The sequence below is a fragment of the Plecotus auritus genome, assembly GCF_963455305.1.
Source record: "Plecotus auritus genome assembly, chromosome: 14".
Classification (NCBI taxonomy): Eukaryota; Metazoa; Chordata; class Mammalia; order Chiroptera; family Vespertilionidae; genus Plecotus; species Plecotus auritus.
The window spans coordinates 3,573,722-3,589,027 of NC_137780.1; the positions used below are offsets into that span (position 1 = coordinate 3,573,722).

Consider the following 15,306-nt stretch of genomic DNA (forward strand, 5'->3'; position numbering starts at 1 on the left):
CCGTGGTTTGAGGACGCCTGTATAGCCCACTCTTCCCTTCCCTCCCACACCAACATCCTCAACTCTAACCCTCACTAACCATCATGATGCACCCACCTGGCCAGCTGGCGTGGCTCCGTGGTTGAGCATCAGCCTATGAACCAGGAGGTCACGGTTCAATTCCCGGTCATGGCACATGCCCAGGTTGCAGGCTCCATCCCCAGTGGAGGGTGTGCAGGAGCCAACCAATCCATGATTCTCAACATTGATGTTTCTATCTCTCTCTCCCTGTCCCTTCCTTTCTAAAATCAATTTTAAAAAAATGTATCCACCTGGGCAAAAATGCCAATCTAAGATCAGTGCAAAGTTTTACCTTCGCCATCCTTAGTGCTGGGACAGAGCCATGACCTTCCACATCGCTGGCCTCCTCAGCAGCCCTCCGTCATTCCATTCGGCTCTCAGTCCCGTTCTTGTGGTGCCAAATGAAACATCGCCTACTTTTTAAACACCCGGCCTCGCGTACCCCTAACTCACCCAGTGCAGCAGGTGACACCTCCCGATTCACCGAGGCGGCGGCGGCCAGCAGCACTGCCTCACCTTCCCAGCATGCACCTGAAAGAGCCCGCCCCCATCTCTCTGGACCCTCCCCCCCACGTTAGTGATCACCCAGGTGTCCCTACTCCTGTCCCAGGCCAATCCCCCCACCTGGGCTAGCACCCCATCCCTTCCCACTTTCTCAGGGCAGAGCAGTCTGAATTCGCCTTTCTCGCCCCAACGTTCAACATCTCCTTCTCGACTAAGTCCCTCCATCCGCACCTCCACGTGTTTTAACAAACGGAGACAGAGACAAGGAAAACAGAAGCAGAAATGAGCTTTCCTTCCACACAAGAACCCACCCTCTGTTTCTTGTTTCTGACGCAAAACCTCTGGGCGAATCCCACCTGTACTGGTGTCATGACGAGAAGATGAATTCGTATTTGGAAAGCGCTTAGGACAGAACCCTACATCTCCTCACCAACCCCATCGCCCTTCCATTCAGACAGTGCCCACGGCACCCACTCGACTCCCCCTCTACCAGGTTATCCACAATGACTGTGGGTCAATTCAATGACTACTCTTCGGTCTTCATCTTACTTGACATCTCTTGACAACCCTTGACATGTCACTTTTTTCATCTTTTCTTCTGTTCTACCTCTTTAACCAATCTTGATCTGTCTCCTTGAAGCCACACACACACACACACACACACACACACACACACACACCCCGCTCACTCTCCCCTAAATGTCCATCTGCACGGCTGGCACTTCTTGCTCCTCACTCCACAGGCACCCAGTGGCCTCAGGTGTCACCCACACGCTGAGGTCCTCAGTCTCTCCCCCCAACCCCTGGATGCAGGTGACCAGTGCCTTCTCAGACCCAGTAAGGCCTACACTGGACCGTCCTCTCCACCTGCTCCTCCTGTTTTATACACAGTGAGCCACATCCCCTCCACCCATCACGCAAGCCGGAAACCCGGGCCTGTCCTTGCGTCTGCCCTCGCCCTCACCTCCATACGCATCCATCAACTCCCCGAGTCGGTTCACTCCCATCTCCCAAAGCAGTGCTTCTCCAAGTGTGGTCCTGGTCCCGCAGCATCAGCTTCACCTGAGACCCGCGGAACCGGAAACTCGGGGGCGGAGCCAGTGCAGGTGAGCCCAATGTTTGCTGGCGTTTGCCAACCACTAACCCAGGTATCAGTAGAATCCCCCTTTTTCACTTCCCTTCCTGCATTATTGTACTCTTCCTCAGAATCTTCCAGCATCCAAGCCATCCCCACAGAACAGCCCCAGTCTATATACTCCACGCACCCCCAAATGCTCTCTCTCTGAATCATGGTTCTGATCACACTGTACTCCCCCACTTACATCCTCCAGTGGCAGCCCGGCCGGCATGGCTCAGTGGTTGAGGATCGACCTATGAACCAGGAGGTCACAGTTTGATTCCCGGTCAGGGCACATGCCCAGGTTGGGGGCTCCATCCCCAGTGTGGGGCGTGCAGGAGGCAGCTGATCAGTGATTCTCTCTCATCATTGATGTTTCTCTCTCTCTCCTTCTCCCTTCCTCTCTGAAATCAATAAAAATACATTTACAAAAAATAAAAAAAAAAGAATAAATCATTCAGGTTTTCAAAGTGCTGTAAAAATTGGGAGAAAGATATAACCCCCTAAGCTCCTGGTTGGGTGATGTTTTCTTGGTCCAAGGTACCTCCACTTTGCCAGGGAGTCACAATTCTACACTTCTCCTGGCTCTTGGGAAGAGACAAGGAAGGCCGCAGGAAATTCGAGTCACATCAACAGAACTAATTAATATGCAACGCATATTCAGGAGACGGGTAAGAAAAATCATGGCGAGGAAAGTTGGGCGGAGGCACCCATTTTAATGAAAGTCCATCACAGGGGTTGAAAGTGAATTCTGAGTCACCCCAACACTGTGTGCCAAGTGGGTGATGCAAAATACCCATTCTGAAAGCCAAAACATACCCCGAAGAAGAACGTCATGTCATGGCCTTGAAAAGTGTGACTGCCTTAAAAAAAATGTGCCTTTGGAAAACCAATTTCTCTAAATGTCAATTAACTTTATGGTTGGGAATGATTCTAAAGTCCACAAAAGCACCAGTAGCATTTCTTCTAAGCTCAGAACACTCTGTGGTGGGAGAATAACAATGAGAACCCCACTACTTTTGCAACAATCCTCTTGAATTCAGAACAATGGGTAGGAAATCGCCTGCTTTGTCTTCTGAAATAAAATATGCAAAAAAGGTAGCACATTTGAGAAATTTACTAGGTCACATGTTCGATTGGAAAATAAAATAATCTCAAAACACACATGCTTACACCCCTATGTATGAAAACTTGGCTACCGATTACTTTGGGACTCAATCACACAGCCATTCCCTGAGTGGAAACCTGGGACAAATTACTATATATTGTAGAAATAAAAATGTGATGGAATCCAAAGAAATGAGAGTTTTTAAAACATCCTATATAATAAAGAGCTAATATGCTAATTAGATGGAACAGCAGTGATTTCAAAGAGGAAGGGAGAGGGAGAGAGAAACAGAAACATCAATGATGAGAGAGAACCATGGATCAGCTGCCTCCTGCACACCCCTCACTGGGGATCGAGCCAGCAACCCCAGCATGTGCCCCAATCCGGAATCACACCATGACCTCCTGGTTCATTGGCTGATGCTCAACCACTGAACCACGCCAGCAGGGCAAGATGCAACACCTTGATACGCATCCACTTATTATATTCTTTATGAAATAAGTCTATTTTATAACTAAAAATAAAATTGGATTAAAAATGCCCCCTTTTAACTAAGAATAGTATAAAGATAAATAAACCTGACTGATGTGGCCATCACACCATATATATATTTAAATATACAGACATATATGTATATATGTAAAGCACATACAGGGAAGAAGTCAGTAAGAGTAGGGGGTAGGGACGGAAGCAATGGGACTATCCCGCCCGGATCAGCACTCTGCCTCGCGAGCAACTCTGCACAGAGCTAACCAGACCCTGACTGTTCTTATGATAAACCCATGTACCATGTACTCATCACAACCAATGCGGTACATGTACCACACACCTGAGAAAGATTAGCAACACTCCGGCTGGAAAACGCTAATCCAACCCAACTACACTGATACCCGTCATGAATTATGAATAGGCCTTGTGAATGACTGTGCCACAGCATTCACTCTTGGCGACTGGCAGCTGGGGGGGGGGGGGTAGGGAGCAGGCAACACTGCGTCACGTCAATACTTTGTACGCAGATGAGTAATGAACGCAGTAAGATGGCATCGCAGGGGCCACGGAGACCTGTGCCCACTGGGAACTAGACTCTGGCCCCACGGAGCTGCTTCTGCAGGCATGTCCACGACCAGCAACATCAGACCTATCGATGAAAGCCGGCTAGCTACCGGTCAAGAGTGGCCACCTGCTAAGGAAGGGAGGCTGGGCAAATACACTTAAGAAGACTCTAAAAACCTTTTACCTCTGCGACAGCAGGGATGGACCTAGCAGCTATTACGCTAAGTGGAAGAAGTCGGAGAGAGAAGAGCCAATGGCGTATGATTTCACTTCTCTGTGGGATCTAAAGAGCAGAATAAATGAGCAAACAAAACAGAAACGGACCGAGAGCTGCCAGCGGGGAGGGGACTTGGAGGGCTGGGTGTATAAGGTGAAGGGGTTGAGAAGTACAAAGCGGGCCCTGGGCGGTGTGGCTCCGTGGTACAGTGTTAGCCGATGCATCCAAGAGTCAAGGGCTCAATTCCCCGACCCAGTCCGGGCACGTGCGAACCAAATGATGTGTGTGTGTGTGTGTCTGTGTGTGTGTGTGTGTGTGTGTGTGTCTCTTCCACTCTCTCTAAAAATATCCTCGGTGAGGATGAACCAAAAAAAGAAGTCCAAATTAAGTTCTGGACAGTGTTTCTCAGTGGGTTGGAGCATCATCTCATGCACCAAAGGGTCGTGGATGAATCCAATTCCTGGTCAGGGCATATACTCAGGGTGTGGGTTTGATCTCCAGGTGGGGCACATGCAAGGAAGCCACCGATGGATGTTTCTCTCTCTCCCTCTCTCTTCCTCTCTCTCTCTCTAAAACCAATAAGAACATATCTTCAGGTGAGGATTACAAATAATAGTAATTTTTAAGGACAAATTGTGGGGGGGGGGGAGTACAAATTGGTAGTTACAGAACAGTCTCGGGATGTGAATAAAGAACAGCACAGGGAATACTAGCACAGGCAACAACGTGGGGCCAGGTGGGTACCGGAAGTAAAAGTGTATGACTGTCTAACCCAGCCGTGGGCAAACTACGGCCCGCGGGCCGGATCCGGCCCGTTCGGCTGTTCTATCTGGCCCGCGGAGCCGAAAGAGCGGAGGGTTCTCTTGCTCTCCCTTCCGCTCCTTTACTTTGAATTTATATTAGTTCACACAAACACTCCATCCATGCTTTTGTTCCGGCCCTCCGGTCCAGTTTAAGAACCCATGGTGGCCCTCGAGTCAAAAAGTTTGCCCACCCCTGGACTCTAACCCCTAGGTGGTACCCTTGAAACTAATACAAAATCATCTTGAATGCAAACTGTAATGGAAAAATAAAATGTTAAAAAGGATACCCTGCCCTAGCTGGTGTGGCTCCATGGATAGAGCATTGGCCTGCAGACTGAAGGGTCCCCCTGTTCGATTCTGATCAGGGGCACATGCCCCAGTTGCGGGCTCGATCCCCATTAGGGGGTGTGCAGGAGGCAGCCCATCAAGGATTCTCATCATTGATGTTTCTCTCTCTCTCTCTCTCTCTCTCTCTCTCTCTCTCTCTCTCCTTTCCTCTTTGAAATCAACAGAAATATATTTTAAAAATTAAATTAAATGTAAAAAGGATACCCTAGTGAGAAAGGACACATGGACAGAGACACACTGAGCTGGTGAGAGGCTGGGGGAGGAAGGCGGTACCACACGGAGGTTATCATTACAGGGTGATGGGCAGACCCACATCACAGCTGCTACCTCGACAGCAATCTGCCTCCTGAACGGGAGGGAGGGAGGGAGGGAGGGACGTCTACTTACATCAAACGGAGCTGAACTCGACGGGGCGTTCTGGTGACACGGCTCCCGGAAGCAGTTGCTGAAAGGGAGGAGGAGGCCCATGGCGATGATCCGGGAGCAGAACTTCTCTGCCTCTTCGGGGGGGCCGTTCTCCTGCTGGGTGAACAGCTTCTCCAACAGAGTCCGCCCTGCGAGGACACAGGGCGGTGAGAGGGAGCACTGACGGGTCACCTGCCTCGGAGCCCCCCCAGGGGACAGGGGACGGTAAACACAGCCAGGGAGCAACACGGTTGCCAAGGCTACGGACGTGGCAGAGAGCAGCCTCCCAAACTCGCAGAACGCAGTCTGAGGCCTGGGTTACCACGTGGGAAAGGGCAGCTCTGGTTTCCCCTCCCACCCCCCCAAATGCCTCCTGCCCCCCCCCCCCCAAAGAGGCTGGGCCACGTCGTGGGCCTGCATCTTCTCCCATCTCAAGAAGGCCAGCCTTTTTTTTTTTTAAGGGTAAACGTTATTATCATGAACTAGTGGCCCAGTGCACGAAATTCGTGCGGGGTCCCTCAGCCCAGCCTGCACCCTCTCCAATCTTGGACCCTTCAGGGGATGTCTGACTGCCCTCTCACAATCTGGGACCGCTGGCTCCTAACCGCTCGCCTTCCTGCTTGCCAGATTGCCCCTAACCGTTTCTGCCTGCCAGCCTCATCACCCCCTAACTGCTCCCCTGCAGGCCTGATTGACGCCTAACTGCTCCCCTGCAGGCCTGATCACCCCCAACTGCCCTCCCCGGCTGGCCTGATCACCCCCAAGGCTTTTATTAGTATAGATTATAGCTCAAGCTTTTTTTTTCATTGATTTCAGAGAGAAAGGGAGAGGGAGAGAGAGAGAGAAACATCCATGATGAGAGAGAATCATGGATCAGCTGCCTCCTGCACGCCCCACCCTGGGGATTGAGCCCGCAACCTGGGCACGTGCCCTGACAGGGAATCGAACCAAGACCTCCTGGTTCCTAGGTCGATGCTTAACCACTGAGTCACACGGGCCGGGCAGGGAAGTCATTCTTCAAATTTGGATTAAAACCACTTATCAAAACCAGAACAGCCTTCAGAGACCTCCTCCCACACTCCTGTGGGACCCTTCAGAGCTCCTTGGCGCACTTCCTTGTTTTAGTTAATTATCTGTGCAGTTTGCTTAATGTTCCTCACCCCTTACTAACACCTAAACCCTCTGACGGCCAGCAAGCATCCCGCACACCTGGCCCCCTGCACATGAGAAGCCTCGATAAGGATTTTCAGGGTTTCTGAACGAATGCCATGTGACCCTGTGACAAAGACCCATTCACCCGCTACCAGGGTCCAGCCAACTTTCCGGAAAAGGCCAGATGGTAGGTAACGTGGGCTTCGAAGGCCACGTAAAAATCTTAAAATCTGTTACACATTCTGTTTTGTGTTTAACAACTTGGAACGTGTAAGAAGTATTCTTAGTCCGGCCGGCGTGGCTCAGCGGTTGAGCGTCAACCTAGGAACCAGGAGGTCACGGTTCGACTCCCGGTCAGGGCACATGCCTGGGTTGTGGGCTCGATCCCCAATGCTGGGCATGCAAGAGGCATCTGATCAATGATTCTCTCTCATCATTGATGTTTCTATCTCTCTCTCCCTCTCCCTTCCTCTCTGAAATCAATCAATCAATATATATATATATATTTTTTTTTTTTTTAAAGGCATCCTTAGCTTAGAGCTACACAGAACCAGGCCCAGGTCTATATTTTAGTTACAACAACTAAATTTCAGATGTATAATAAATAGTTCTGTCAAGACACTGGTAATGCAATGTTCGTGTCTCTTCCTATTTTTGTTTGTGAAAAAAAAACAAACAACTAATTTAAAATCTCCCTTGGATCTGTGGCATGACGAAGCAGGGCAAGAGACCGCTGTTTTCTCCATTCCTGTAAGTCACTAAAGAACATTCTTTGGCCTCCCAAGATGGGGGGAGGAGGGGGGGATAAAGGATCTTTTTTCCCTACAGAACTTAAGCTTGCCTCAACCTAATTGGAACCAAGCACCTAGGAAACCTCATCCCTTAATTCTCAAGTGATCAGTTATTATTACAGTAGACCCATTTTACACATCCCTAGAGCTAATTAGTGCTTTTCTATGACTCAGGTATTGTGCATAACCAAAAATAAGGGAGACAGGCTCTTTCCATGTATGTGCATGGGTGTGCGTGTGTGGGAGCTCATGAGTAGATATGTTTCAAGCCAGAATTTTTCTAAAGGGATTATGGAGCAACTAGAGGCCCGATGCACGAAATTCGTGCAAGAATAGGCCTTCATATCTCAGGCTGCCTCGGCCCTCACAGCCCCGGCTTCGTCCAGAAGGTCGTCCGGAAGGACGTCCAGTCTCATTAGCATATTATGCTTTTATTATTATAGATGTGGAAGAACGGGAACTATAACCCGCTGGGACTTCAGTTCTGTGCTAAGTAAATACCTCTGAATCCCTCCTCCGGGGCCTCCCAACTGCTCTTTTTCCCATCATGCCCCTTCCTTCTTCAGAGAGCTCAGCCCTTGCACGTATGTGTCGCTGGTCTGTCTCCTCCTCATGGAACGTGTGGACAGAAAAGGAGTTCTACGAAGAGTAACCTCACAGGGGGATGTGATCGTGGATTCTTAACTGAGCAGGTCGTCCAAGGCAGTCACACCCCAGACACAGGATGTCTTCAGGAAAAGGCTTACACCTTGGCCTTGAGCAAACCTTGTCCATTACTTTTGTGCATCTAGGCGAGCACGCTTTTGCAATGCGCCTTTTCAGACCTCCACTTCTAATGAGTGACCTCGATTGCCGACCCCGGCTTCTTCTCCAGAGTGACCACCCCTCGAGAGAGCACAGAATCATAAGGATCCTGTCATCCCATCCATGCCTTGCTCTCTCCCACCTTCCTGTGATCTTCCTTACCTTCCCCCCAGCCCCCCAGTTCCAAATGCTTACAAGAAGCTGCAAAGAGTGGTTTCTTGGAAGCATTCCACCTCCATGTGTTGAGATCTTGCTTCCAGAAGTATCCTCTGTTTGACTCAAATAAGTTTTTATAAAAACCTCTCGAGCTTTGGACAGTTGCACACAGACACGTACTTGGCGTGGTCGGCAGGACTCAACAGAAGCCCACGCTGGCCCATGGCGGACGCAGATTCCCTGCTGGGTACCCCCAGGGGCCCACTGCATGCCACTGGCTCCCGGCTCCTCATTGGATACACCTGGATTCCAGGAAACTTACCTGCCTTGGGTAGCAACTCCTGACTGTGTGTGAGCTGTTCTTAGGTGGCTGCTTTTACGTTCAGCTCCTTTACAAGGATGGCTCGAAAGGAAAATTAAAATTAACAGGTGACCGTGCCTCCGCCAGTATCATAATTAGCTGGCTAATATTCAAACAGGAGGAGAGCGAAGGGGAGGCCAGACGTGGTGGGCATGGTCATTTGGGGAGCTTTACCAGGAACCCACCGTTTCACGCTCCCCAGCAAACGACGAGTCCATTCCCTGCAAATCACTGCGGGAAGGGAGGTGGGTGCCTGCACGGTGAAGTTGGGGTGACGTGGAGAAGGTACTTGTCTGTCAGTCTAACCTGGGAGCAGAAATAACTGCCTAGATGCCGAAACCGGTTTGGCTCAGTAGATAGAGCGTCGGCCTGCGGACTGAAAGGTCCCGGGTTCGATTCCGGTCAAGGGCATGCACCTTGGTTGCGGGCACATCCCCAGTAGGAGGTGTGCAGGAGGCAGCTGATGGATGTTTCTCTCTCATCGATGTTTCTAACTCTCTATCCCTCTCTCTTCCTCTCTGTAAAAAATCAATAAAATATATTTAAAAAAAAAAAACTTTGGAGTTTGCTGAATTAAATAATAAAACTTATTAAAAAAATAAAAATAAATAATTGCCTAGCGGGGTGGAGCCATGGCAAGCACATGACATCCTGAAGGGCTCATGGGCTAAGCTCCTGGTTATAACCCTGAGCCAAGGGATTCTTTCTCTCTTGCTTATTTGTTCTTGCCCTCCTGTTTCTCGCTTGCTCCATGACCCACACGCACGCGCGCACCTCCGTAGCCATGTGGCTCTGGTTTAGCCCGGCTGGAGACAAGGCTGGACTGTTTCCACAGCCAGATGGAGGTAAGGGGACCTTAGAAACCCAGGGGTTTGATTTCACGGAAATAAAAGCTTTCCTCGATACCTCATCCTTCCGTGGTGGGGGGGGTGGGGCTCAGAAAATTCCTTCCCCCACGGCACCTCAAGAACTCCACTTCCACCAGGAACAGGTGGGGACACAGAGGGCCCCCCACGCATAACACCTCCAAGTTTGACTAACCCCTCAACAGTCAGAGTGCGATTCCTAGGGACCTTTAACATGCAAGTACCTACAGAAATGGAGAGGTTTACCTAAAAATGGTATCAGCTTAAGGGGGCCAAAATGGCCCTGTAGTACAATCCCAGTCTCGCTTTTTCCTACCTTCATATAATCTTCTTTACATTCCCTCCAATCTAAATACCAAAAAAAAAAAAGAAGAAGCTGTGAAGTGCTATTCTAAGAAGTGTTTTCTCAGTCTGTTGAGATCTTGCTACCAGACATATCATGTTTGGCTCAAAAAAACTTTCATAAAATTCTCTACAGGTTTGGAAATTCTTCTATCTATGGCCATGGACAAGTCAGTCAACCTCTCTTAGGTCTCAGTATTCTCTTCAATAAGTGGGATACTCATTACCTCTTAGGGGTGTGATGAGAATTAAGTGTAATAATCTTATAATGTGAACCCTGAGGGGGGAAAAAAAGATACCGAATGAGAAGGGCTCCTGGTGGCTACCTGGGCTCAATATTAAAAAGCAGAGACTCCCACACAAGCCACTTCAGAGAGATGCCTGCACCGAACTGCCTGCCTGGACTGCGTTCCTGCCACCTGAGCCAGCCCTTATAAAGGACTTCCTGGAATTGTATTTCAACCAATAGGACCAAGGCTTTCCCCATCCAATCAGAGCTGCCCAGCTGTATCCCTATCCGCATCAACACCAATCAGAGTGGCTCCATTCTGACCAGTCAGGACAATGCCTTTTGGACCAATCAAACTGTGAGGATTTGGAGTCCTCATTTGCATGAGGATGGACCAATCATGGACCAGGGGTGGAGCGTTCTGTGTATATAAGTCAGGTCCCCTGTGGCTCAGGGAGTGCATGTTCCCTTTCCTCCAAAGACTGAAAACTGGTTTGCCTGGCCCCAGTGCCACTGTGCCCAAGGCCACTCTCAGCCTTAATGCGTCACAACTGAGCTGTCTGCACTGAGTAAAGTCTCCTTCACTGAACCCCAAATTGGAGATGCCTGTTGGCGTCGAATTGGCACCAACAATTATGGGTTGACGTGGGTTTAACACAGTGCCCCATAAATGCTACCCATTTTTATTATTATTTTTATCAAGGTATAGCTCAAAGGCTCGGTACTTGTAAATGGGATAATAAAAGTTTGGCTCAACTTGAAGGGAGGAAATCATAAGTAAACAATAAAATCAGAAAAACGTATCCATAATCTAAAATCATTCGAAAAAGTATGATTTTTAAAAGCATTTGAAAACCTGTAAAATAAGCAAGGGAACACCGATTGAAATATCTTCAGCCAGCAAGTTATTTTTTTATATTCAATGGATTTTAAATATATCAATAAGGTAATACAGTATTTGAAGCTCTGCATCCTAAAATTCCTAACCTCTAGTGTATTGTTGTTGTTTTTTAAAAAAAGCCTTCATTGTTTTTACTAAGTGTATTAAATTCATGTAAATAATAAGATTCATCCAATGAGAGTCAGGGAACTTACTAATCATGAATATTCTATTATTTCTGCACCAATTCCCTCCCCCACATACATTTACATACCCTGGTTAATGAAGAGTATTACCTTTGTGTGCAGAGTCAGCTTTGCCTTCATAGACTATCTAAAATACTCCTTGGCACCCTAACCGGTTTGGCTCAGTGGATAGAGCGTCAGCCTGCGGACTGAAAGGTCCCAGGTTCAATTCCGGTCAAGGGCATGTACCTGGGTTGCGGGCACATCCCCAGTAGGAGGCGTGCAGGAGGCAGCTGATCCATGTTTCTCTCTCATCGATGTTTCTAACTCTCTATCCCTCTCCCTTCCTCTCTGTGAAAAATCAATAAAATATATTCCAAAAAATAAATAAATAAAATAAAATACTCCTTTGCATTGCTAAGCAAAAACCACAGGGCCAGGTACACCCAGAAACACGGGCCAGGAGAACATGGTAAGGGGACTGTTCACCATCACAGCAAACGCGTTGACCCTCTGCCGAAGGAAGAAGTACACTCGTCCGTCCCTGCCCTGGGCTTCTGCTGGGCAGGTGAGCAGCGATACTCTGAACACTAGAAAACCTTTTATTTGGACAGAACTATAAAAGGAAAGCTATGCCGGCCAGCATGGATCAATGGTTGAGCATTGATCTATGAACCAGGAGGTCACGGTTCAATTCCCGGTCAGGACACATGTCCAGGTTGCCAGCTCGATCCCCAGTGGGGGGCGTGCAGGAAGCAGCCGATCCATGATTCGCTCTCATCATGGATGTTTCTATCTCTCTCTGCCTCTTCCTTCCTCTCTAAATCAATAAAAATACATTAAAAAAAGAAAAAGGAAAGCCGTTTCCACATGTCCTCTCAGCTTTGTGAAGCCGAGCAAGGATTTACCATCACAGCTTCAGAGGCTCACCGAGGACTGAACAGGGTCTGGGATCTGCCAAACCCGGACGCACACTCTGCTCCCCTCATTGTCATTCCGGGGGCCTCCACTTCTGAGTGGCCAGTAAGCCTGGGAACAGCTTCTGACCAACATCCCGTATTAAGATATAAAAGGAACAGACCACGTGGCCCGCGCTCTGTGGCCGCTAACAATCCAGTTACAATGACCAAGGCTCAAGAAGGGACGCTCTTAGAATGCAGTCTGTTTAGAACTCGCTATCTTAATCCAACATCCTTAGTGGAGTTGGGGGTGGAGGGGAGAAGCAGCAAAGACAAGATGTAACAAAGCCCTTAGGAGTCTATCGTTTGCCAGAGGATGTCCTAGATCAGCCTTGGGCAAACTACGGCCAGTGGGCCGGATCCGGCTGTTCTATCCGGTTCTCTTGCTCTCCCCTCCGCTCCTTCACTTTGAATTTATATTAGTTCACACAAACACTCCATCCATGCTTTTGTTCCGGCCCTCCGGTCCAGTTTAAGAACCCACGGTGGCCCTCGAGTCAAAAAGTTTGCCCACCCCTGTCCTAGATCCACCCGAGGACATCATCATGGAGAAAACAGGCTCCCTGGCTTTAATAAGGAATAGCACAGCATAGCATGAGGACAATGAGGATGGGACGCTCTTGTACAAGAGATGTGGCGTACTGGCTGCCTGCCGGGAGAGCACAAGAGGTCCAGTGCCTACTGGAGTGACTGGCACACAGCAGGCACAGAAGAGATCTTTGTGGATTTGGCCCATAGAAGAATGGATGATGCCCTGGCCAAGGTGGCTCACTTGGTTGCAGTATCATCCTGTGCACCAAAAGGTTTGGGGTTCGATTCCAGGTCAGGGCACATGTCCGGGTTGAGGGCCCGATCCCCGGTAGGGGGCATGCAGGAGGCAGCCAATTCTCCCTCACCATTAATGTTTCTTTTTTTTTTTTTAATATATTTTATTGATTTTTTACAGAGAGGAAGGGAGAGGGATAGAGAGTCAGAAACATCGATGAGAGAGAAACATCGATCAGCTGCCTCCTGCACACCCCCCACTGGGGATGTGCCCGCAACCAAGGTACATGACCTTGACCGGAATCAAACCTGGGACCTTTCAGTCCGCAGGCTGACGCTCTATCCACTGAGCCACACCAGTTTCGGCACCATTAATGTTTCTGTCTCCCTCTCCCTGTCCCTTCCTCTCTCTGAAATCAATATAGCCTATATAATAAAAGCCCAGCGGCGGAACAACCAGAACGACCGGTCGACCAGTCGCTATGAGACACACTGACCACCAGGGGGCAGACGCTCAACGCAGGAGCTGCCCCCGGTGGTCAGTGCGCTCCCACAGCAGGAGCAGCAGCTCAGAGGGCAGGTCCACAGCCGCTCAGTTGACTGGGATGAGCAGTGCTCTCACAGTGGACAGATTCCCTCAGGCCACGCCCCCCCACCAGTGCACAAATCCCATGCAACGGGCCTCTAGTGTGTGTGTGTGTGTGTGTGTGTGTGTGTGTGTGTGTGTATACACACCACACACACACATATATATGTATATACACACATACGTATATATACATATATATATGTATGCATATATATGTGTGTGTGTATATTTATGTTTAAAAAAACATATCCCGGGGTGAGGATAAAAACATATGTATTTTTTGAAAAGGAAAGAAGAGTGATGATGAAGGAAGAGAATCAGGCAAGCAGGAAGGAAAAGCTAAAGGAGGTGAGAAAGAGACCAAAAGAACCCCTACATCCAAGGGGTACATAAAATATAATATAGGGAGTAGGCACAGAGCCATGGAGATGACTGACAGTTAGGGCTGGCTGGAAAACATACAGAAGAAGACCCGGGAATTTAACTGCTCAACAAGCGCGAACTTAAATCCACAGAGACAGACGGCTGTTCTAAGAGGGTAAGAACCACCAGACAGAGGCACAGAGTCCGAAAACCGAAATGCGTGTTCGTGGAACAGTAAGCAGAGCGACTTGTCTAAAGTAGGACGTTTACGAAGGAAACGGCGGGAGGTGAAGGCTGCCAAGTCAGGCATTGGTCGCCAGATGCTGTGCAGAACATCAGCACTGAGGGTGTCAGCTGCCTCCTCCCCACCCCACCCCCATCAGCATTCCCCCTAACCACACAGCCACACCCCAGCAGATGCTGCTCTTATTCCAACAGGAAAGGAAACCAGCGATTCTGATAAAGTGGCAAACATCCTGATAAGCGCAGAAAACATGATGGATAAAATGATTTGCAAAAAACACTAGTGACTAAAAACTTTAACTTTCAACTACCATCTGATTATACGTCGGCAAGTATATGTATATGATTTTAGAGTTGTTTCGTTTCGTTTTCATGATTTGTTTATAACCATTTTAAAGCAATAAACCAGGACAGGAAAGCAAATAGTATCTAGGCACCAGACCAAGGGGTAAAGGCTTTATATACACAACTAGAGGCCCGGTGCATGAAAATTCATGCACTGGAGGGGGGTCCCTCAGCCTGGCCTGCCCCCTCTCACAGTCCAGGAGCACTCAGGGGCGGGAGGTGACCTGGTGATCGGGGGAAGGCGACGCCCCCATCACACCTCTGCTGCTGCCACTGCCGGCAGCATAAGCCTCGGGTGGCCCTGGGCGGCTGGGCAGCTGCCATCCAAGGCTTGCCTGTGCCTTGGGGTGGCCCTGGGCGGCCGGGGGGGGGGGCGTTGAGAGGACTGGGCGCCACCATCTTGTGGCTGTGGGTGCCACCATCTTGTGGCTGTGGGTGCCACCATCTTTGAGGGCGTGGCAGTCAATTAGCATATTCCCTCCTTATTGGCTGTGGGCGCTGCCACCTTTGCAGCAGCGTGAGGGTCAATTAGCATATTCCCTCTTTATTAGCTAGGATTTCATTGAATCTTGACACTATTATGAATCATTAACACTACTGATTTGAAATTATTTCTACGCCTTCACACATTGACAAGAAATTATGTGAGAGTCACCAAACT

General features: G+C 49.1%; 1 protein-coding gene across 1 annotated transcript in view; it reads right to left on the minus strand.

Moving 5' to 3' along the window:
- The window catches only part of FMN2 (formin 2), a 160,054-nt gene that overhangs the window by 135,501 nt on the left and 9,247 nt on the right, over positions 1–15,306 (minus strand). Inside the window, 1 exon segment of the mRNA XM_080650940.1 lies at positions 5,598–5,764. Coding sequence (XP_080507066.1) covers positions 5,598–5,764 — 167 coding nt within the window.